The 26438-nt window shown below is 36.8% G+C and overlaps 1 protein-coding gene across 1 annotated transcript; it reads left to right on the plus strand.

Moving 5' to 3' along the window:
* Positions 1 to 5426: 5426 nt before the first annotated feature.
* nr2f5 (nuclear receptor subfamily 2, group F, member 5) lies at positions 5427 to 21083 on the plus strand. Its single transcript, XM_039665605.2, has 4 exons — positions 5427 to 6715; positions 16286 to 16566; positions 17416 to 17662; positions 19568 to 21083. Exons 1-4 carry the CDS (start codon positions 6349 to 6351, stop codon positions 19882 to 19884), a joined length of 1212 nt encoding a protein of 403 aa, XP_039521539.1. The 5' UTR covers positions 5427 to 6348; the 3' UTR covers positions 19885 to 21083.
* Positions 21084 to 26438: the final 5355 nt, after the last annotated feature.

A 26438-nucleotide genomic window follows, 5' to 3' on the forward strand; every position in this document is an offset into this window, starting at 1 on the left:
CCAGTGCATTCATCTTCACAATCCATCAGAGCCAGAGATGCATCTGACACATGGATGATTGTTCTCGGGATGAGCATATAGCTCCATTCAATTCAAGAGATACCTTATCTGGTGGCACTTTACAGATTCAGTATTGCTCAATAAAGGGATTTTTCTATTCACTATTTATTCTCCCCCATGTTGTTTCAAACCCATATGTTGTTATTTATTCACAATCAGATTCAAGTGTTCACTTATGTCAAGTCAAGATCGCGATTTTTACACTCTAAAAATTGCTGGGTTGTTTGTTTTTACCCAACTTTGGGTCAAATATGGACAAACCCAGCCATTGGGTTAATTTTTTTAATTACATTTTTAACCCAACATTTGGGTTTGTCCATATTTGACCCAAAGTTGGGTTAAAACAACCCAGCCATTTTTAGAGTGTAACTTTTGGTTCCTCATACAAAGCAATTTTATGACCACTAAAGACACAAGTTGATTAAATGTGGAGTATGTTTTTGTTCTTTTGGAGCTTGACAGAAATGTTGACTATAAACTACACTCTAAAAAATGCTGGGTTGTTTCAACCCAAATTTGGGTCAAATATGGACAAACCCAAATGTTGGGTTAAAAATGCAATAAAAAAAAATTCAAAAGATGAAAGTGAAAGTTGAAGTTGGATTAAAATTTTAAATTACATTTTTAAACCAACATTTGGGTTTGTCCATATTTGACCCAAATTTGGGTTGAAACAACCCAGCATTGCTTAATGATGATCCTTCAAAAATCCCCTTTTTTGTTCCACAGAAAAAAAACAGCATACGCGTTTGAAACAACATGAGGGCGAGTAAATATTGAAATTATTTTTGCTTTAGAAGTTCTTCAATTGAACCTCTAATTTAATTGAAAGATATTAGAAAACCATTCATTTTTAAATGCCATCACTGTATAGAATTACACATAATCACCATCCCCACCGAATAACGCCCTTGGTCAGTATGCCACAGAATGATCTAATAGCCAGTCAAAAGGCTAATTGGGGGACAGGTAGGGTTACATGTGACAACAATTAAGCTAAGCTAAAGGCCAACTTTATGGCCTCTAGCGCTAGAAGTGCTGTGCTAAACAGGGACAACAATAACATTGAGCTCTTTCATTTGCATGCTGCTAAATTGGGGACCATATGTTTCGTGAGCATATCTAAATAATTCATTTTCGTTCATTTACATTTATTTACTATACGTTTCATATTTAAACATGTTTTAATTCATTGTAAATAATGCTGGCAGTGTTTTGATTGTTTTATTGCTATTGTTTTGCTAAGGCATCAACACAAAGAGGAATGTTTACTTTGCATGTAGCGTTGGACAGAGAGGGAGGCATAAGTGTTTAAACTGGTTAATGGAGTACTGCACTTACTCAATGGAGGAAATGTCCCACAGTGACTTTGGAAGATTTTGACGGAGGTGAGAATGCTCTTACGTATTCAGTGTGGGGGAAAGTTATAATGGGCTAATATTGCGTTACTCCCTAAAAATTGCATTACTTTGTTACTTTTTATGGAAAGTAATGCGTTGCATCATGCGTATAACCTTTGCCATTCTGGACTTTAGAAGAATAGGAAGTTCAACACTCTTTGAAGTTTACATTTTTGCTTATTTTAACACTTGAACATGGATCATCGAAGGTCAACAGCAAAGACATTGGTTAATAAAGTGAGATTAAAGCGTTAGTTCACCCAAAAATTAAAATTATGTCATTTCATCCCAAGCCCGTATAAGACCTCCATTCATATTCTGAAAACAGTTTAAGATATTTTAGATTTAGTCCGAGAGCTTTCTGTCCCTCCATTGAAAATGTTTGTACGGTATACTGTCCTTGTCCAGAAAGGAAATAAAGACATCATCAAAGTAGTCCATGTGACATCAGTGGGTTAGTTACAATGTTTTGAAGCATTAAAAATACATTTTGGTCCAAAAATAACAAAAACTACGACTTTAATCAGCATTGTATTGTCTTCCGGTTGTGTTGTGGATCCGCGTTCAGTGACGCTGCTGACGTGTATTCGGGTTCAAATAAATATGGCTGGGCAAAAAAATACAAGTCTTCTTCTGTGTGGAAATCCTTAGACATGTTTGTGAAGATTGCTTTGGTTACGGCGAAGGTCAGACACACGACAGCAGCGTCACTGAATGTGGATCCACAACAGAACCAGAAGACAATGCAGAATAAAGTCATAGTTTTGTTATTTTTGGTTATTCTTACGGGCTTGAAACGACATGAGGAGGAGTCATAATGACATAATGTTCATTTTTGGGTGAACTAACCCTTTAAGTACATAAAGTATATTTTGTGTTATTTTACATATTTAATTATTGCAGGTTTGCGTAATATTCTGAGTTTGCATTTCACTGTTTTTATTTTTTTGAGGAATACTGAATCTGTTTTTTTTGCAAGTGAGATGAGTAAATGCCTGTTTAGTAAATGTCGGTCCCGGAGAGCCACTGTCTTGCAGAGTTCAGCTCCAACTCTCCTGCCTGGAGGTCTATAGTGTACTTAAGACCTTGATTATCTGCCTCAGGTGTGTTTATTCAGGGTTGATGCTGAACTATGCAGGATATTGACCTTTCAGGAGCAGGATTGGACACCCCTGTGCTATAACTACAATAACCATAACCATACCAACGCCTCTGCACTCACGACTTCTTTCAACAGGGTCAGTCAATAAATGGGAAATCAAAGTAACATGTGTTACTTATTTGAAAAAATAACTCAAGTTACTTAAAAAGTAATCTGATTACTTGCGTTACTTGTAATGCACTAACCAACAATGGACATATTAAAACAAAATATCCTACTAACAAAGCAGTCGTATTAGTACTTGTTGCTTTGTGATTACTTTAAACATTTACGTTACCTCTATTTGACCTCTTAATTTGCTTATCCAAATCATGTCCTGTATTAGGAATGACTCAAAAAAAAAAAAAAAAAATCTGTTGAACGAACTTAATCAAATTAAGGAAAGGTTTTCCACGAAATTGAATTACATTTTTCCAACAAATTCAAATTAGTTTGAAATAATTTGTTGTAATCTTGTTGTATGAATTTAAATTAAGTTAGTCATTCCTACTAGATAAAGTTTTGTCAAGTTAACTACATTTAGTTTTTGTCCTGCCTTAATTCACCAACATTATAATTTTAGTTATTTTGACTCTATGGCCACTTCTAATGACTGACACCTCAAGTGTTCAATTGACATTACACCATTTTTACATACCGTAATAATATGATATTACTTTTACAGAACTACTAGTGAAGTTTACACATAGTGCCCACAGCCTGAACAGGAGGTTTAAAGCACATATAGTATAATATTGAGTCTGAACACAATACTGACCTAAACACAGTCACCACTCTTCTGCATAATGGTAACCACAAAATTCAAAAACATTACAGAAAGTACTCTAAGTTTCTAACATAACTAAACATTAAACTCTAACATTAACTTACAACATCTTTGCATTTACTGAAAAACTAATAAATAACTAATAAATAAAATAACACCGTTTCCATAAAGTGACCCTCTTAATGCAGTCCCTTGCAAAGCATGCTGGGAACTACAGATCAACTGCCCAGTTAGATGTCAACAACAATGATTCATGTAGATTTCACACAAATGAATTAGGTTGATTGGACACAATTAAATTAAGTTGCTGCAATATTAAACAATTATGTTACTTTTGCTTATTTTAATTAATTATTTTAACAAGAGTCCAAAATTCATTTTTTGAGTGACATCCATTTAAGACGAACGAAAAATATTCATGTTGACTCAATTAAAAAAAAGATTACATTGATTACGTTTAATGAAATTAAGCTGGAATCATTTCTATGAAGGATTGTGTCGTATGTGCTCATTTTAATTAATGAAATTGAACAAAGAGCTAAAATCATTTTTTTGAGTTTACAGTTAAATGTTTTTCCTAGCTACACTTAAAAAGAAAGTTTATTTATTGGCATCTGTGGTTCCTTTAAGAACTTTTAAGATCCATGAAACCTTTCCATTAAACAAAATATTTTTTTATATATTATTAAAATGTTCTTCACACTAAAAAAAGAAAGGGTTGGTTCTTTGGGGAACCTGTGAAGGTCTCTCTTTTGGAAGCGTATTCGTAAGAGAGAATGAGTTTCCTCATAAATATAATTCCCATGATATGACAAAGTGCTGGCAAAAAGAAGAGCATTTAACCTTCTCTGTCTGAAAATAGTTGGATTCATTACAAACACTAATAAAAAGGTTGTACGTTGTAAAAAGCAAATGCAATGTTTTAATTAATTAAGCAGGAAAGTCAGGCCAAACTTTATTTAACACAACCACAGCTGATCCAAAGTGCATTGCAATAAGGAGGAATTACAGATGCCTAAAATAATTCTAATCCAGTCCACATTTCAGTCACGTCTAATTTTTAAGACAATCCTAATTTATTCTTGTTGAAGTAACGCTGACCATCTACAACAGATGCACATTTTACGTGCATATAAACAAGGCTTAAAATAGTAATCATGACATCAGTTAGTTCAATGTCTTTAACTTTTCCACTTCCTCAGCTTTAAGGTGTAATGGTAAAAACCCAGTGCATGTCACTGTAATTTACACTGACCTTTTGTGCTTTAACAGAATCCCAATATGCTCATTACAAGACTAAACTAACAGAAGTGAAGTGTCCTGCGAGGAGCCTTTGTCAAATGGTGTAAACCCCAACACCTCAACGAGACGCTTATAAAAACAAGAGCTAACAAATAATCCCATCATTTCTTTTCTCTCTTTAAGGTAAACATCAATGTACAATTATTTTTGCTCGAATTTATTTGCTTGTTTAGCATTACACTCTAGAAAATGCTGGGTTGTTTTAACCCAATTTTGGGTAAAATATGGACAAACCCAGCCATTCGGTTAAAAATTTAATTTAAAAATGTAACCCAATGGCTGGGTTTGTCCATATTTTACCCAAAATTGGGTTAAAATAACCCAGCATTTTTTAGAGTGTATATGTCATGACTGACAGTGTTTATAAATTAAAAGTGCACAAAGCAAACATGTATTGGATTGAAATCAAATGAAATCTGAATCTGTTATGAAGTATCAAACTGAATGCACACAATTTGTTAATATTATTAGGCTATTTAATTGTAACATACAGTAAATGATGCTTGCTAACAATATTTTTTGGGTGATGGACTGTTTTGATGAAAGTAATTGTGCAAATGGGCATATTTTTTTGAAAATATCAAAACAGTTTATTTACATAAAGGCCTATCTAAATGAATCGTTTAATGCAAATATATATAATTCATTGGTAGATATAAGAATAAAACTGAGGAATTCCGGTACCTCTTTTTGTCCCGGCAAATGTTGATAATGAAAAATAATCAGTGTTAATGTCTTTTTGTCAAGATCTCTTGAGTTTCTCTCTGCTTGAGATTGTTAAACAATCCACATTAATTGTGCAAGAGCAGCGCCTTTGTCCAATTGGACAAAGACTTTTTTTCTAGCACCTCCACTGACCAGTTGAGGAGCTTAGCGTATCCAAGCCCCGCCCCATGTGAAGACGTCACGCACGAATATGGTCACTATGTCCTTATATGCACCGTGGTGGGCGGAGCTTCAGGAACCACGGCTGTTTAGTGTCACTTTCACCGAATTCTTAACTACGCTTCTCAGAGATGAATCGGACAGCTGGCGGGTCAAACGCAGTGAATCTCCTCCTCTAAACAACATACAAGTTTTGACGGATTATTTAGGGACTTTCCTGCTACAAAAAAATTGTGTCATACGGAAAGAACTCACAGCGTTTATTCATTTTCATTTTATTTACACGTTTTTTCACAATAGTATTTCGCATGCTGTCTTGTTCAGACGAAGATTACGACTAGGTATGGTGTCAGTATGAGTATTGGAAAACGCTTTCTTTTATAGTTTAAATAGCCTACCTAATAATAATAGGGCCTAATTGTCACAATCTCACATTAAACTTCACTCGTGGGATTTCGAGAAGATCGTGAAGTTTCAAACACGGATGGTCCGTGACGCGACGTACGCGCTCGGACATTCTCGCGCAAAACTGACCGTATTCGGAGCGACTGAAACTTGAACATGTTTTGGGGATTTCTCACGCAATAATTATGCCACCCTCTCGTTTACCTTGTCAATATTCCAAGAACTGTTGTGAGTAGAGAAGTTAAGTTTTTGTCGCAGAAAGATCTCTGCGGTGGAAAGCGCCGCGCGCCTCGTCTAGACCTCCTCCTCCCCGCTTGAAAGGAGACGTATTGTATCGGTCGTTACCACAGAAAGTGTTGCGGGATAGCATGGCAATGGTAGTAAATCAGTGGCAAGAGAACATTTCGACTGATCCCGGGTCCCAGCTGCAAATGTGCAGTCAGGAGCCCGGTGGGACACCGGGAACTCCCTCAGGTTCGACCCCGGGCAACGACGCGCTCTCCGGGGACAAAATTCCCAATGTGGACTGCATGGTGTGCGGGGACAAGTCCAGCGGCAAACACTACGGCCAGTTTACGTGCGAGGGGTGCAAGAGCTTCTTCAAGCGCTCGGTGAGACGGAACCTGAGTTACACCTGCCGGGGAAACCGCGACTGTCCCATTGACCAGCACCATCGGAACCAGTGCCAGTATTGTCGGCTGAAGAAGTGCTTGAAAGTCGGAATGAGGAGAGAGGGTAAGATAATCTCACAGTGTTTAAATGCGGCGTGCAATTGACAAATACGAATGTGAAAGATGTAGTTGATTCAAATGCTATAGTTAAAACTGGGAGACTTCCAGTATCAGACCAATCCTTTGTACTTCGAAATAATGGTTATAGTGGTTCTTATGTTCAGCTCTTCCAATCAAGATTGATTTGGCTGTATAGGGTTCTTGAGTTGTTGCTCAAGATTAAAAAAGTTCGTGATTACAGAAAGTTGATATTGACATTAGATTCTTCCAATCAGTTTTGTTATAATTAAGCACCAGTGGTTTTCCAAAGAACAAGAAAAAAAACAAACAAACAAAAAACAACAACCACCATCGTATTATACATTTTCGTTCTAATTAGAAATCATAAAAAAATGTGAATGTCATTTTAACAGAAGTGGTGATGACTTCATTGCACCTTTTTTTTTTTTAACTTACCACTGAGGAAGGGTTAGAAACCCTAACTCTAAAATCTGATCAAAACTTAAAGTTCCTCAAATAACTTTTTATTCCACAGTAAATATCTATTTCTGTTTTAAGAACCCAAAAACATATTCTAACCTGAATAACCTGCAATGTAACATCAAACACTTTTTTAATCTCCAAAGAACAAAATAGCAGCTCAAGAAAAGGATCTTATAAGAATGATGAACATAAGTGTAGAATTTACTAATGGATGGATTTGTTTTTTTCTTTCAGTCACTGTTTTTAAAAGCTCATTGCAGCACCAATTTAATTTAATTATATTTAATAATGTGTGTGTTTTTTTTAGATATAAAACAGACTAATCTTGACTATTTAGATGTTTAATTGTGCAAATAACATTCAACTGCAAGATATTTTTTTTCATACAAATCAAACAACAAATTTCCTTGTTTGCGGATTAAGATGAGACTTCTGGAGTCTAAATAGTAATTTGTGGCATGATCAGTTTGTAAAGTCAGGTTTAATTCAATTGTAGTTAGTGTTTTTATGTATAATTGTGGTGGATAAGTCGCCCACTCTGCAGATGATTGTGAAAACTCCTAATTAGTTTGGGTTATGAAAATCACTGCAGGGAAAATTCATCTCATGCCTTCATAGTTCAGACTGAAAGAACATTTTCAGTCTCCTGATTCTCTTGTCTGTTGACCTTTGATGTGACGTATAAGAAGACTGTTTCAATGATGAATATGCCAATTATTCTGTAGCATCTTATAATATTGCATTTCTGTCAAAGTAGACACTAGCCATCTCTAACACCTCAACTCAGTCATTATTGTATTGGCTCTTTCATAGATTTCCCGATCATTCTGTTGAGTTTTCTAACGCATAGAGGAGACTGGGTCTATTTGTCACAAAGGAAAGTTGTGAAAATTACCCAGTGGTTTTGTTTGTTGGTTTAAGTATTTGTATAATGCTTATTGTCTCTCATAATTGTTTTACTCTTTAATGTTAATGAACTGCCTATGATAGCAGATTCCACAGTGACAACTTACCCCCAAGAGTGTGATGAATCTATTTGAAACTAAAATGTCTAAAAACATGAAAGCATTGAAATCATTTGAGTGACAGTGCCTTAGTTTGTGTAGCTCTGAAAACATCACTTAAAACATGTTAAGACATTGGTTAGTTTTACCTGTCTGCATGCATTCTTTTAAATCAACAATATGCATTTTTTTTCTTCCCTTGCCTGTTAGATTGCACTTTTTTAAATCTAAAAAAACAAACAAAATTTGACTCAAATCTTTATAGTAGAAAAACTGAAATAGTATTTTTTTTATTCTCTAATAATCTTTGGTTTATTTACAACTTGAAGATACTTTATACAGTGTGTGTTGCATTTGTACAGACAAAATAGATGTAGACTGGAACACATGCAGCCTCGCTTCTTTTCATTCATAAATGATATCTCCTCTGAATTATGCAATTCAGTCACTCACGAAGAGAAGCACCTTGTACTGAGCCATTGCAGTCATAACACAATTTGACCCAAACAAACAAAACACTTGGCTCATATACTGTGGTCATTGTGCATGAGATTTATGATTAACATTCACATTTCTATATGACCTTACAGATTCCAATCCAGATTCAAACTAGATCTTTAGATGCTCAGTCTTTGTTAAATACATATTTAGATAAATGAATAAACTATACAGTGTGACACAACTTCCACTTTAGTGTCGCCTCTTGGATTCTCAACATTGTATTTTACGTGAAAACGTCTTTTAGCAGTTTCTGTAACTCACAGAACCGTCTTTTCTTCTAGTTGAATCCTGGGAATTACAGGTTGATGTAATCCTTCTAATAGTCTCTCACAAATTCATGTAATCTATGAGTGTGATTTTGCGTGCTGTCTATGATGGACAGGCTCAAGCACAGGACTTGAGATCTTAGAATATGTTCACACTTTTCATGTTTGGTTTGATTAAAACGAACCTTGGTCGATTGCTCAGTTAGTGCGGATAAGTGTGAACGCTGCCATCTGAACCCTGGTGCACCAAACAAGAGGAGCGAGAGGCTGTAAAGATGGGTCTCGCTCCGCTTCCAAATGAACTCTGGTGCGGTTCGACTGAAATATGAATGCAACACGGACCAAAGGCATGTAAACGAATAAATAACGGGACATAATTTAACAAGATGTGACCCTAAAAAAAGGACGGAATGCTCAAGCACACCCGTTTTTTTTCTCGTCATAAATGCAATGTTTCCCATCGCAGCAGATCATTTGTGTGTGAGAGGGATTCCTGATGCTGTTTTGACTCCTTTACACATTTTAGAAACTCTTCATGACTTCTCAGCTGGTCAAAATACCATCATATGTCAACCGAATCACACTAAATGCGTCTTTATAGCACGCGTGTGTGTTGTCGTGTAATTTATACGCTAAAGTGAGTTTTTACGTGCATATGATACGTATTGGTTGGTTAGGGTAGGTTTAGGTGTGGGGTGCGTGTGTATTATACGTTTGGGTAGAATTAGTGGTGTGGTGTGCGTGTGTATTACACGCAAATGAACTGCGTACCAAATGCACGCCAAAAACTGCGTCTCATATGCACGTAAAAACCTACCCTATCTCATGACCAATTCGTACGAATTCGACGAATGGTTAAAAAGTGGCTAATTCGTACGACCTCACTCGTACGACCTCGACCTCTGTCTAAACCCACGTGATGGTTAGGTTTAGGGGCGGTGTAAGGGGTAGGTCATTCGTACGAATTCATACGAATTGGCCAATTCGTAAAATATGTACGATTTAGCAAAATCATACTAATTCGTACGAGTGAGGTCGTATGAATTGTTACGAATTAGCCAACCTCGTAAAATTCGTACGAGATCGGGCTGTAAAAACTCATTTTCGCGTATAAATTACACAACAATACACGATGCATAGGGCTTTCAAACGATTAATCGTGATTAATCGCATCCAAAATAAAAGTTTGTGTTTAAATAATATATGTGAATGCACTGTGTATAATTATTTTATATATATATATATATATATATATATATATACACTCTTGTATATATTTAATAAATAAATATATATATATATATATATATGAATATTTTAGATATAAATAATGTTTTTTTCTTAAATATACATGCATGTGTGTGTATTTATATATATATATATATATATATATATATATATATATATACAAAATAATTATACACAGTGCACCCACATATATTATGTAAACACAAACTTTTATTTTAGATACTATTAATCGTTTGACAGCCCTAACGATGCATGTTATAGAGACGCATTTACGTGAGAACAGGCTGCATATGTAGGCTATGCACAAACAACGAGTGCATTCAGCTCAGCACACGGCATTGTTTTGGATGTTCTGTAAGTTCCATCTCGAAATATAGCCTATGTTATAAAAGCCGACCAATCAGGTTGTGAACATATCCATATGACTTGAGGTTCTGTGTTAAAATGTGGACGCTGAGTGGATCAGGTCTACTTTACAAGTGTGAACACATCCTAAGATACAGTACTGCACTAGTTGATTAAAGAAAGATAGCAGTAATAATGCTTAGAGAAGTTAACAGATTATATATGTATTAGGATTAAGAATAAATGTGGAGTTGGGAAAGAAGAAAGAATAGAATTGAGGAAAGCAGATGCTTATATATCCTTGGAATATAATCGAAAGGATTAGATGAACAAGCCAGACTGAACTTATGTTTAGAACTTTTCAAAAAAAAGTAAATGGTTCAGGTATCCGTCAGATAATGTCTTTGATATAGAGTATAGATCATTTGTAGCCTTGAAACTCTTGAACTTTTGCATAGCTTATACTCGTTATGGATGAGGTCATACGCATTTCGCTCTAAGGTTCTTTGTTTTCCGCAGCACTCAGAAATCCCACTCTCTCCTCCTACGAGTTCATCACATGCGTTTACTAATGAATGGGTCAGAATCACGCTGGTGTTTCCACTCGCATGCACATGTACTTTTTCGCGGATATTTCAGACAACAGAATGTGACGACGTCTCTTATGAAAAAAAATAGATGGTTTTGCCGCCTGATTAAACATGAGACATCCTTCTGGGGATGTTCTGTGGAAAATTCAAAGAACCCAGAAGTGCATCAATTTTGATGTGAAACATCTGTCATAGTTATTTACTCATCTTCAGGTTGTTCCAAACCCATTTCTTGCAACACAAAGGAACACTTCTGAAACACCTTCATGGAGCGTGAATGTGAATAACAGAATCGGTTATCAACACATACTGTAAATCTGAAGAACCTGTAATGTAGCAGCTCAAAACCTAGCGCGCGTTCAGAGATGATCTTCCTCCTAGCACTGCTCATCTTCGATCGCTCTACCTGTTTTTACACCTTACGGCTGCTCTTGACATGACTGACATTCCAGCCTGACAAAGGGCGCCTCTGATTGAAAGAAAGCAGCTTGATTGCCTTGTCAGTTCCACAGGCTTCTGCAAGTACGTGCATCTGCTGGAATGTTCCTTGTGCAAGGCCGTGACCTTTGTCAAAACTAGAAAACGGCCACAGACTTAAAGTCTGACATTCACATGCAAAAAAAATCTCACAGACTTGCATTGAAAGAGGAATTTGAGCAATGTATTCGAATATTACATTTCTTGTGTAATATAGCTGTGTGTGAAAAATGTTTGCAATGTTTTAAAGATCAGAGTGCATGGCAAATAAATTTATCATCTCCTACTAAAAGAAATAATCGATTCTGAACTCCTGAAATGAGTCGTAAGCATTTCCAGGCTTACTTCCTGTTACGTAGGTTGGAATCAAATTTGCATAATACTAGCCTATGGTCTTCATTGGGCGCCCGCAAACAATGTTTACTTTGCCCCACACTCAAACACTGTAGTTTTCGCTGAGGCCTGGAAGAGTTTGGTTCGTGTTGTCAACATGTCAAGAACATGCGGTTTTCTGCAATGCAAATCCACTTTAAAGGAGTAGTTCACTTTTTCAAAAGCTTTTGCTGATAATTTACTCACCCCCATGTCATCCAAGATGTCCACGACTTTCTGAAATTAAGGTTTTTGATGAAAACTTTCCAGGAATTTTCTCCATATAATGGACTTCATTGGGAACCAAACGGTTCAAGGTCCAAAAGACAGTTTCAGTGCAAACTGTTCAAAGTGCTTTAAACGATTCCAGGGTCTTATCGAGCGAAACGATCGCTCATTAAAAAAAAATAATAATAACAAAGTTGAAGTTTTATAAGCTCAAATGGTCGCGTTGCTCTGTTCTGTGATGCGCGTTCGTGACTCTCCTGTTTAAACTCGTTCATCAAAATGAACAAATCCTTTTTGAGTCATGACTCAAAGGGTCCTAGATAAGACCCTCATTCATCGTCTGGTGTCGTTTAAAGCCCTTTGAACAGTTTGCACTGAAACTCTCTTTTGGACCGTTTGGTTCCCATTGAAGTCCATTATATGGAGAAAAACCTTAATTTCTTTTCGACTGGAGAAAGAAAGACATGGATATCTTGGATGACATGGGGGTGAGTAAATTATCAGCAAAAGTTTTTTTTAAAAGTGAACTACTCCTTTAAAAGCACTTCCAAAGGCACTGAAATTGATATGGTAAAACATTGTTACTGTTCGTATCACTGTATTAAGCCCTAAAGCATCCAGAGCTGAAATTCAGATATGGATTTAGTGCATTTAGTTTCTGACGCACGTTCTAAGTGGTCGACCAATCAAACTGAGCCATCTCACTAATCAGAGCACAGTACGCTGTCGGAAAGGAGGGGTTTAGAGAGACAGAATCTTCGAATTAACTGCAATATGAGAATATGAGAAAATTAAAGCTTTTTTGACCTTGGGTGAATGTTAACCTGTTGTAGGCGTCCTCCAAAACAAAACTAAGAACTTTCAAAATAGCATAATATGGTGTACATTAAAAACACTAAAACACAACACAATTACAAGACTTAACTAAAATTAAAATGAAATATTTATACTATTAATAATAAATAATAACAAATATTGTTGGTTTAACTTAAAAGATATAAGTAACCTGGTTGCCTTAAAATTTTAATTTCATTGAAATGGAAAAAAATGAGTTAACACAATGAAGAAGATTAATTTAATCACCAGAAACTCAAAATATTATGTTATCTGAACTACATATATAGTTGATTTAACAAAAGTCTAAATCTTTAGACTGATCAAAAGTAAAAAATCTAAGTTGATTTGACAAAAGAAAAAATGTTGTGATTACAAATCATGAAAATATATATTTTTTTACAGTAAAATAACACTTGTAAGCAGCCACCTAGTAACCAATTTCATGCAGAATAGCCTGAGAAATGTCACATTGTAAGAGGCTTGGATGTTGGCTGCAGGCATGCAGATGTACAGTAGTTAACAGTGCATGTCCGCCATGTGCTGCCGTTGCCGAGCATTTCAGGAAACATGCTGAAACTGTGACTTCATCCCATGACCTGTAAGTCACTCGCTTCCCATGTGCAGGGTGAAATATAGGTCAATGGAAAGTAAACATTAATAATAGACAGGATCATCGCAAAGTCCAAATGTGACGGCTCTCTGTGGGGTTTGGGTAAATATCACCCTGCCACCTGGTCGATTGGCTAATCCTGCTGTTCAACCCATTTGAACAGGTGACCTCCGCCAGAGGAGACTCTGATTTGCCGTGTAACACATAATGCTTTATGAGTCTTCAAATACAGCAGTGGCAAAGAGTCTGAGAGGCTTAGATTTTCTTTTCTTTTTTGAATGAATTTTAAGTTTTAGGGTTTTGAAAAAGACGCTTAAATTTAGCATTTTGTGTCCAACTCAAAAAACTGAGGTATAACAAAAATAGTTTTATTCTATTGTTATGCTGATGACTTGTTGTTATACTAAAACTATATAATTTTTAAAAAAGAAATGTACTATACAAAATGACAAACAAAAATTAAATATTAATTTAAAAAAGTAAATTGAAGCTATTAAAGTATGTAAAAAATCAAGAAATAATAAGAAAAGTAATGAAACATGAAAATATAAAAATAAAGGCTAATTCAAAATATGAATAAAACATAATAAACATGGCGATGCACTGATAACGCTGATAAATGAAATGTAAGTTTAAGAATGCTGTAAAATTCAGACATTTACTTTTCATATTCTGTCACACTTCAAGTGTGACTTGCTCCTAATTCAAAATGATTCAAGCAATGGATTCGCACACCTGAGTGACGTTAAATGTTTGTGCAGAAATGTGGTCGAACACCTCAATGTCACACATTTTTGCTCCGCAAATATTGTGCACCTGCCCCCGCCCTCCTCGTCTTATGGCATGCCGGAGCTCCATCACAGTTTCAGGAGAGAACGACAAACAGTGAGAGAACGCAAACGAGGAACTGGAAAGTCCAGCTTTGCTAACTTTTGACCTCTAAGTTTAAGTGGTGTGTTAATTCCATTATACAAGTGAAGCACGTTCATGATTCATAAGAATGCAGATCAACTGTGGCTCTGACTAAATAATGCTGCTAGCGGGCCTGAGTTTGCTCTTAAAAATATATATAAATGCAGAGAGAGATAATGCGAGATTTAAATTCCCAACCCTTCAAAATCCGGTCCTTGATTTTCTTTTGGACTAACAGGTAGTCCTGTCCTCAAACTCAAAGTTCTTATATCAAACTCAGTCTGGCTGCTCAAACAAACTGATTGCAAGTCTGTTTGATGTCAATACTGGTGTAGAAATGACCCACCTCAACTTTAATTTAACATGCCATTGTTTGGCTTTTATCTGAACTGGAACACTGCTGTTTAAAATCCGGGGGTCAGGAAGAAATTTCTTGAAAGATATTATGTTTATTCAGCAAGGATGCTTTCAATTACTCAAAAGTGACTAAAGACATTTTTTTTTAATTAAAAATTTGAATTTTTTTAAAATTAAAATTTAAAAAAAAAATGTTTTAATTAAAAAAAATCTATTTAAAATAAATGCTGTTCTTTTGAATGTCCTATTCATCAGGGTTTCCAAAAAATATTCATTACTTGGTAAATTATACACATTATTATATAAGCGTTAGGTTTCTAAGCATTAGGTAAATGTAGTTTCTATGACAAAACTCTCTGAATCCTTACCATTCTGTTCCTCCACTTTCTCTTCCTTCCTAAAGGAAACTCTGATTGTATTTCATATCATAATGAGAGCATTGTTTGCTACGGTTCCTTCCTTTTATGTCTATTGTGATATATATATATATATATATATATATATATATACTAATAACAATTATAATTGTACAGGCATTTCAAAATATATCAGAAAATATATGAAGAGTTCAGATGCAAAAGCCTCTAAATGCCATTTTAAATTTTCTTCTAAAATGATCATTTTTATCAAGCGTGTATATTTAAGTTCAGTAATTTCACTTAAATGGCAATGAAGATTACCTATTAATTGTCATTTAAGTGAAATCACTGAACTTAAATATACAAGCTTGATAAAAATGGTCATTTTAGAAGAAAATTTCAAATGGCATTTAGAGGCTTTTGCATCTGAACTCTTCATATTCTACTCAAATTATAATAAACCTATAATGATACATCCAGGTCCAGTTCTATCATTTATGAGAAACAACTAAGATAAAGTTGGTACTTACATGAAACTCTATTATGTCTAAGAAACATAAAGCAATAACATTTTCCTATGGGTTTTTGTCACTCTTTCATTCCGTGTTCATTTCATGCTCCCTCTGGTTTGTAGTAAATGGAGTTATTGGCCAGACAGCAGGAGAGTTAAACAGGTGTTTCCCAAATGGGCACTGAGCTGCGCCGTTGCAGGAATGGCCTCTGTTTTGCCCTTCGCCTCTGGCTGAACCATTTGTTTGAGGAAGTGTAAAAAAACCCCATTCCACCCATTGTTACTCATTACTGATATATAGGAAAGGGGTCGGCATCTCTCTGATGGGTTTCACAGATGCATTCACTTAGACATTAGAAAGCAGAAGGAGACTTGGCTTGATCTATTCTTGTGAATGGATCTGGTTGTGTTTGCAAGTAAACACATTAATATCCACTTCTAATGGCTCTTTGCTTTTTATTTTCATTTCCTCAGCTGTCCAAAGGGGTCGTATGTCCAACTCGCAGTCCAGTCCAGGACAGTACCTGAGCAACGGGAGTGACCCATATAACGGGCAGCCGTACCTTTCGGGCTTCATCTCTCTGCTTCTACGGGCCGAGCCGTACCCCACCTCACGCTATGGAGCCCAGTGTATGCAATCCAACAATCTAATGGGCATCGAGAACATCTGTGAACTGGCCGCCCGTTTACTCTTCAGTGCCGTGGAGTGGGCAAAGAACATCCCTTTCTTTCCTGACCTACAGCTCATGGACCAGGTAAAGCAAATTTGGCAGCATATTCAAGCTTGGTTCATATATACAGGTGGAAATCATGTACTGGGGGTTAGTGGGCTGGTTTATTGCTATAACAATGGTGAGAGCAATGTCAACATGACATCATGACTTTGGGTAAACATACGAAGAGTTCAGATGCAAAAGCCTCCAAGTGCAATTGGAAATTTTCTTCTAAAATGATCATTTTTATCAAGCTTATATATTCAAGTTCAGTAATTTCACTTAAATGACAATTAATAGGTAATCCTCATTGCAATTTAAGTGAAATTACTGAACTTAAATATACAAGCTTGATAAAAATGATCATTCTAGAAGAAAATTTCAAATGGCACTTGGAGGCTTTTGCATCTGAACTCTTCATACACACCTTTTTCAAGTCAAGTGGTGGGTTATCTATACGTATTTTGAGCTATCCACGTGTATGTCTACACGGTTAAATGTCCGAGTGGTTCCGCTTGTATGTACACCGTTAAATGTCCGAGTGAAACAAAGCAAAATGTAGATCTACATCTGGGGAGTGATATTTTTTTCCCTAGGATGGCAGGGTAAGACTCATAAATGGTATTAACCCCAGTGACAGGTAGGTTTAGGGATGGGGTTGGGGTAGGTTATATATTTTTATATACAGTAATGTAACGTTAACTCAACAGTGTTCATAAACACGCTGAAAAGCCATTATGGGTGTTGATAGCACGCCAAAAATGGAAATATGAATTGTCGTGTCATACATGCGCCATTTCATGAGATTAGTCTGTCAATGTAATAAAAGACAGCAACGTTCAATTTAAAATGTAATTATATAATTAATAATTGTATTATATTCTTGTTTAGGTGGCGCTCTTACGCATGTCGTGGAGTGAGCTGTTTGTCCTGAATGCTGCTCAGTGCTCTATGCCGCTACATGTTGCGCCCCTGCTGGCCGCTGCTGGTCTACACGCCTCTCCCATGTCAGCTGAGCGAGTGGTGGCCTTCATGGACCACATACGCGTCTTCCAAGAGCAGGTGGAGAAACTAAAAGCCCTTCAGGTAGACACGGCCGAGTACTCCTGCCTGAAGTCCATCGTACTCTTCACCTCTGGTAAGAATAACTTAACTTTAGACTACGTTTGATTATTTACTATAAGTCAATTGTGAGTCCATTTTAGGAGCACAGAGTAAACCTCAATAATACCATTTAAGAGGGTTAGGGGTGTAACAATATATCGTAGATCGTATATACGTATCGTAGATAGTGACAATATGTATCGTGGATGGTTCTCCCAAAATAAAAATTACTGTGTGAGAAAAAAATTCAGAGTTTTAGTGTAAGTACTACATTAAACTACTATAATGTTGATTATAATGTATAATAATGCAATGGGGGCATATTTGTGGGTCCTGATAATGCCAAATGTCTGATGTTACCAGTAAAAAGTGTCTGACATTATTTTAAATATTTCTAGACGGTGAAAGCGTGCAAGCATATTCATCTACAATAAGTAATTTCAGCTTCAGAATCATGTCCATTGTCCTTGGGTTACAATCACCAAGTCCAAGCCTATTCATTTAAACCTGTAATGCATTAGCATTTCGATCAACATTACATTTTTTGTTAACCTTTTACCACATATATAATATCGTATCGTGAGTTCAGTGTCGTGATATGTATCGAATCGTGACATGAGGGTATTGTTACACCCCTACTGTTTGTCTAGTTGTCTATTGTCAGGTTTTTCGTGAGTTGTGTTTTTTGGTAAATTAATGAAATAAATCAAAAAGAAACAAAGAAAAGTTACCTGGTTATAAAGTGTTAAAAACAACAAAAAAAGTGGCAAACACCAATCGCTTTGGCACATAGCTTCAGATTCAGAGATGTCTTGCCCACTGGCTTAGATTATTTCTGATTCCCTGCTCTACCTGTCAGAAATCCTTTTCCTGCCCAGACCTACACTTTTCCAAATGGATGGCTGAACCCACCGCTCTCGATTCTTTTTTTTTTTTTTTTTTTTTTAATCACTCAATCCTTCATGCTTCCATCTATTATTGAAACCAGGCAAGGAGCCCCCCCACCCCAACTCAACTTCCACCAACATGGCTGAATTATGCATGCTGAGTTGCGGAAAGAAAGATTCGCTTCAGTCTGGTTGTGACCTACATAACCTCTGTAGCCCAGGGCATCAATGTGATCCATCCTGCAATTCCAGCCAAAGCCCCCTCCACCCCCTGCCGAGACCTGCCGGCATGAGCTAACAGGGACAGACAAACTCTTGTGGCCCGTAACCTCAGCCCAATCCTCCTATCACCTCACATAGCTCGACAGGCCTCTAATGCCAGCCAGTCGCCCCGATTGCCCGACGCGGTGCGGTGGCAGCTCCCAGCGTGTGTTCACACTGTGAAACACAAAGAGAGAGGGGGATGCCTTTGCCGTGTAACGCCAGCGTAAGGGGGACTGGCGCAGGAGCACGCAAGGCTTGTCAGCGCTGACATTACGCCAGGGATTGACACATCAGTGCCCCCCTACAGTAACTGTAGATGTCTTTATCTGGACTCATGGGACATAGACAGAAGTGGCGGTTGTGTCCTGCTCAGCGGGTATCCTCGCCCTCATAGAAATATGAAGCAATTAATCCTTTGTTATCAAAACTGAAGCTCAGCGGGATCAAGTGTACGCGTACACCAATGATGAGTAGCATAACAGAGAGAAAGGCTGGTTAAATTGGTTAAAACCCTGCATTTTTTTTACACTTGAGTATTTCAGCTGTGTCTTTTTCAGTAAGCAGTAAGCACCCACAATCCAGTTGAAGCAGGAGTGCTTAACCGCTGTGCTTAATTTTAATGTGGATGGATGGATGGATGGATAGACAGAATGCATTACCATATCTTTAATTTCAATTCCAGTTAACATTTGGTGTGGCCAAATTTCAATGAAACAGCTGCAAAAGAAACACACATTGGAAGTACAGTCTTTCTTAATTTTCCCATCTGCTTGTACTTTCTATTTTAGATGCCATGGGTCTGTCTGATGTGGCCCATGTGGAGAGCATCCAGGAAAAGTCCCAGTGTGCTCTTGAAGAGTACGTGCGAAACCAATACCCCAATCAACCCAACCGATTCGGCCGGCTGTTGCTACGGCTACCCTCCCTGCGCATCGTTTCTTCTCCTGTTATCGAACAGCTGTTCTTTGTGCGGCTCGTTGGTAAAACACCCATTGAAACCCTGCTGCGGGACATGCTCCTTTCTGGATCCAGCTACAACTGGCCTTACATGCCCGTCCAGAGAGACCGGCCCATCTCAATCCATTACAACGAGAACGGGCCCTGATCCCGCCCTCATAATCCATATCACACCCCCACCTCCACGGGGTCATGGCTGATGCAGGGAATCTGTCAGCAAGCCACGCCCCTTTCTGCCACATCATCACCACTCACTTATCTGAAGCACCAGCCGTTTGTTCCGTCAATGGGAATGGACCACAGCGTTCAAACAGACACCGAACTGTTTCCCACAGAGGTTTTCTATGAACAAGGACTGTTTGGCCCAAAGTGCAATGTCCATTCCTGATTTTGACTCAACCAGAAGCCATTAAAGCTGATGCCAAAACTTTACCAGAAAAGCTATTAACTGTAGAAACTACACCACTTGTATTAACGGGAGAGTCTAGATTCTGTCCGTATGTGTGTGGTGAAGTAAAAACTGAAACTAAGATCCCAGCAGCTGAATTTGGGGTGGTTCATCCCCAGTAAAACCGAGAGAAAGGTGGGACTCTTGCAGGACTCATTGGAGAGAAAGCCATTGCCAAAGTAGGACCGGCATCTGAACTCTCGGGAGTATTTTGTGGAACCGACGACTGAGGTGAAATTTCGTTTGTCTAGTTGATTTTTGCATTTAGGTCTGATGAAGTGGAAGGACTTGAAAGAGGCACTTGAAACCAGCCAGATAACCCTCACTTTCCGTGCTTTTCTCAGCTACATCCAAATATTCAGCACATCCAGACAGAATGTTGCCGTATCGAGCACGTGCGTCTTGTTAAATACAGGTGTTTATCTCCTGTAGCATCAAGAAAAACAATAGGGTAAAATAAGGTATTCTGAAACATTGGGGAATGTCAGGACAGCTCTGATGTTTCCAAGCTAACGTTACCATATTCTAGTCTCATTTGATCATAGAGTGTTGAGGTGACAGGCCAATTACCCTAATTCACTCGATAAACTCAAAACCTCAATTATGCCAATAGTCTGCCTTTGATGACCAGGTATTTTGTGTAGCATACTGTAGGTTTCATCAAGTTTTTTGTTACTTTCTCACTCGTCTGAATATGTTTAAACCCCGCTGTCACATTTTTGTTTTTTTTTAACATGGCACTACAGCTTTTAAGGCAGCATTTGGATATAAAAGCCATTGGGACCTTTGAAAGCAGGACCTGTTGTATTAGTTCACAGAATATTTCTATCAAAGTATGTTTTTCTGTATTTTAGGTTTGGAGAAATGAATCAATGAAATAAAATCTGTCATTCACAGAATTGCTGCTTTTGGCATTTTTTTGGTTCTGGTTTGGGCCATAATTTTTTAAAAGGGATAGTTCACCCCAAAATGAAAATAAGTAAATAAGTCAGTAATTATTCACCCTCATGTTGTTCCAACCCTGTTCATGTTCAGAACACAAATGAAGATATTTTTTTATTAAATCTGAGAGCTGGATCACTCCTCCATAGGCTTCTTAAGGGATCGAAACTGGCCGGCCCAAAAGTTATCAAAGACATCATTAAAAATAGTGCGAGTGACAACAGTGGCTCAACCTTAAGTTTATCAAGCGACAAGAATACTTTTTGTGCGCAAAAAACAAACAAAAATAACGACTTTATTCAACTATACATTTCCTTCTCTGTGGGCCTCGAGAGTTCACGTAGTTTAACAGCGCAGCGCTTCTGTGTTGTAGGTCACACGTAGGCTCACTATTGGCCGACGCTGGTCATGTGTGTGATGCGTGTGACGTACAACCTAGAAATTTACGTAGATTTCACTACATGAAATCTCTATCCCTTTAAACCACTCCTTTGTGGTTGTTTGTGGAATGTGTTTTGATCCCTTTTGCAAGTATAAATGGATTTGAACCCAAAATGAAGATGTATGTGGCTGACTAAAATAGGTTTTCCTCATGATGTTCCCACCACCACAATGGATGGTTAGGACCATTTTACCAGGACGTTTGGTTGCATTTGCTTTCTATCAGCTCAAATAGGTCAACTTTGATCTGATCAAACCACGAAATGTTTCAGGTTTTGTCTCATGACTTTATGTTGGCCATTCACTAAAATATTTACTTGCAGTGTTTGATTCTTTGTCATTTTCATGAAAAATGTTCTTGAGCTTTTTTAAAAAAAATGTTTTTTTTTTAATGTTTTTCCCAAAATGTTCTTCAGCTATTTTCTGTTTCTCGTTTCACAATGGTTCCCTATGATGTGAATATTTTTTATCTAAAACATTAATTAAGGCACAAAAGCCTTGATCCATTAACATAGGGACACTGGTGATTTGATTTTCAGCAAGTGAATCTAGTGAGCAGCTGTGTTTGGTTTGTTTTTTCTTTTTTTTAATGGTGCATTATGGGAATTTATAGGGTGTGATTAAAAACTAAAGCCACTGTGATCTTTCAAGATCACTGAATACATTAAATCAATTTGGTTTTGGGGGCAACAAATATGAATTAAATAACTTAAAGATTATTTATATTATATAATTATATTGTAAATGCAGATTATTTAATTCATTATTTATATTATGTAACTATTTATATTATATTATTTTTAAGGCAACTAAAGACCTTGATTTTAAGATAATAGAATATGCTTTTAAAAAAATTAAACCATTTTTTAAAGAAAATATTCAGTAATGCATCACGTTTAGACAGGGTTATAAGTCATACTTTTATAAGCTAGTATGAAAATTACTCCTACCTTAATTTCAAAACTGTCACCCCAGCTCAACAGTGACCTCTTCACCTCTACATCATGCAATATTACCTCACGGTGAATATAAAATGTGCCCCGGGGGTAAGTTAAATGTCTAAATGTAGATGCATGTTGGTTTTTATCATCTCATAAATATTTCAAGCAACTATAAGGATTTTTTATGAATTTGACATCTATGGATTGCTTAAAATTCAGTTTCAATTTTACCATTGTTTAGACCGTGACATGTTTTAATAGTCATGTGATGTCTCAGCTTGTGGTTTTAAATGACAAATCTGGATTCATGCCCCATAAATCATTCAGACGTGGCAGTGATTGTTCTCTACTATAGCAAACAAATGGGGTGTTGTTGAGAAGTGCTTCAGTCACACGCGTTTAACCTCTAACTGATGTGACAATCTCAATTTAACAAGAGGCCTGGATGAACTATAGCAATACACATATCGAATGTTAAGAATGAAATCCCCCGCAGCTATAGCGCTTAAACTTGAACATTGGCCACAAGGGCAAACGGTCTGACTCTGGGAGGTTCGGCCAGCTAGATCAATAGTTGAGACGTCGAACTGAATTGAGGTCAGTCTTTGTGCATACGAGGTCTCTCATTTTTGGCTCGCTGTCAGGAAGGCAGCTGCTGAAGCAGAGCTCTTTCCCTGTGGCTGTTTTAGGGAGCACACAAAGCCATACTGGAGAAATTTGGGACAATTGCTTATCAGGAATGCTGAAATCAAAACCCCATTTACTTAGGAGTTTTTCATTTGAAATGAAATCAATTTCGTTTTCCAAAGCACCCTTCCTGGAAGCAATCCCAATCCCATAAAACTAATGACTGTGACTAAAAGAAATTCTTCCAGCACAGTCACTGGGACTAAAACTTCCTCAGCATTTTAACAAAGTCGTCTACCCTTTCTGTAGCTGTTATAAATCCTTAAAGAGGGCCTGACGAGGATATATGGCAATGGCATCAATATTGATGTGGGAGAAAGTCCCTCCAAAAACCCAGTTAAGCCACAGGGCATCAATATTAATGCCGTTGCATTGCCTCCCAACTGCCCCAGGGCAACTCTCAAATAGTGATTACCAAAGTGCAAGAGTTTCATTAGTACACACCCTAAATAAAGATAAGCATAATCTTCTATTTAGAGACTTGTAAATCTCCCTCCCAATTTTACATTTTTTGATTCTCAAATGTGTATACAAGAGTGGCCTGTATGTTTCTCATTCACTTATTTATGTAATATGTGAATTATTCAAAACTATGAAAGCCTATATTATAGTTTTTATTAGCCTGTGAGAACAAGGCAGCTCTTAAAGGAACAGTTCACCCAAAAATTCACAGACAAGGCTTAACTCTAGACTAAAATGCATGTTTGAGAGATGAGAGTAAGTAAATGACTTGCATGGTTGAATGTTATTATTTTAAGTTGCAAATGTTTTAGGTTATTGATGTGCCATAAAATACAAAATTGAGTTTGAAATCGCCTGCATATTTTAAATTTACCAGTAAGAATTTTGAAAGAAGTATCTTATGCTCACCAAGGTTATGTTTACACGGAAACGATTCTGAAGAGAAAACGCAAAAGTGGCGGTGCGTTATCACTTTTTATTCTGTGTTTAGATGAGCGTTTTGGGTGGGAAATCTGCGTGCATATGGTGATGCAAAAGTGTGTGAAATTCTATGTAGTATGCACTCCAGGCGGCTAGGTGGCAATGTGGAGCACTGCCACACAATAACACCAAGTCTGCGCGCCTGCGTACAACCTTCACTGACAAGCAGACTTTTGCGTTTTTACCGTTTACGCGGGAACGCGGCGGTGGAGCATTTTTAAGATTTCCGTTCTGGAGGGTGGTTTCACTTTTTTGCGTTTTTAAGCCCCAAAAATGCCATCGCTGTGTAAACGAAAGGCACATTCGATAACATTTTTTTATGTTTTATGTTTTTTTTTTTGTGTTTTCATTTGATCAAAAATACAGTAAAATCATGAAATATTCTTACAAATTAAAATATCTGTTTTTAGTTTGAATATATTTTAAAATGTAATCTATTCCTGTGATGCAAAGCTGAACTTTCAGCATCATTACTCCAGTCTTCAGTGTCACATGATCCTTCAGAAATCACTCTAATGTGCTAATTTGGTGCTCAAGAAACGTTTCTTATTTATATTATTACTTTAGTATTAATGTTGAAAACAGTTTAGCTGTGTAATATGTTTTTTTTTTCAGGATTCTCTGATGAATAAGAATATTTATTCACGGAAAATAAAAAAAATTGAGTTTCTTGAAATGCACCATTTTCTGTTCATCCATTAGCTCAGTTGTTGTTTTCCCTAGTTCACGAGGGCTCTATGAGTCACGAACTGAACTGATGCCCAGTGACACACATTGCCCTAAAAGTTCACTGATTCTAGACAAATCTATATGAGTGGACAGAGCGATTAAAGCGTCCCGGATTCACGGGATTTTTCTTGGCTACATGTTTGGAGGCGAATTTCCCCGGGGGTTTCTTCTTCCTGTTTCATTATGATTTCCATACTCCACATTAATGATATCATACTCTCACTGTTGCCGACCCCTCTGCTGGAGCACAGATATGATTACAGTGATGCAGTTTCTGGGTCAGTAAGTTAAATATTTCAGATGGTTTATTTTTAGGCACGTCTGTTTCCACTTTGTGCGTGCTCTCCCCCTGTTTTGCTTCCCCTCCGTCTCTCTCTCCACCCCTCCTTTCTGGCTGTCTTGGCTTTAGGCACCATTTGACCTAGAAAGTCATCATCACATGGCCTAAAGGCCTGTCAATGTTACCCAGAATCGGTATGTGCCATTAGCAGAAAGCTGAGTGGTGTGGTGAAGTTATAAGCATTTTCATCTTAGTCCAAAGGTACTCATTTGTGCATGAAAATCCTTCTATTTGTCTTTTTTTAAATACGTTTTATTAATTACGTAATGCATTATTAGCATAATTTAAATAAAGAAGTTAAACTGAAAAATTTATTCATTTCATAATTCATTAATATTTGACGTGTTCATTTTTGCTTTGATGACAGCGGCACTCAACTTGACATGAACAAAAGCTGATGATCTGTGTACAAAGGGTTAACATGACCACACATATTTTCTTATTTTTGATTAAAATGATGTTTTGCTATGCTGGTATTTCGATAGCAATCACTATGTTAAGCGGTCTAAATGTATTCTTATAAATATTTATTGTCTGTGGAAGGCGTTCCGTAAAATGTTAGTTCGATGATACAAAGTCCTACCTGCCTGTCTGTCAACGTATGTGTCTGCATTTCCATACCTCAGCGCACCCTGCTCGGGCAGACATCATGTTTCACGTACACTGTATGTTGTGTCTTCGCATACATGTACAAATAAAGCTGAAAAACAGTGCATTCATTCCTTTATGTCAACAACAGGCCAACTTCTGAACTGGAGTCACTTGACAGTAACATACTGTACTTATGTATGCAAGCAAGCGCAATGTACTGTAAAGTTTTCTCACCAGTGAATGACACGTGATCTAATCCAATAATGTTGCTTCTGGTCTGTGCGCGTTCACGTGTTTCGGAGGAAGTGTGGCTTTGGACGGCGGGATCGTATGCTTTCAATCCTTTTAATATTATACATCAATTATACATTAATACATTTAAATTATGTATGTTACAAAAAATACCTAAATTATTATTCAATTTTATATGAAATAAATATGGTAAATATAAATAAATAAAATATTTTATTATCATGTTCAAATAAATGATTACTGAATTATTTTAAATTTAATTATTTAATTATTATACAAGTGATACTAAAAGGCAGCTGGTTTCTTAAATTTAAATTAGTATTAAATAAGTATTAAATTTATATAACATACATTTATATAACAAATTATATAAATTATAAATTTAATTT

Source organism: Pimephales promelas, chromosome 12 (assembly GCF_988280905.1).
Source record: "Pimephales promelas chromosome 12, fPimPro1.hap1.1, whole genome shotgun sequence".
Taxonomy (NCBI): Eukaryota; Metazoa; Chordata; class Actinopteri; order Cypriniformes; family Leuciscidae; genus Pimephales; species Pimephales promelas.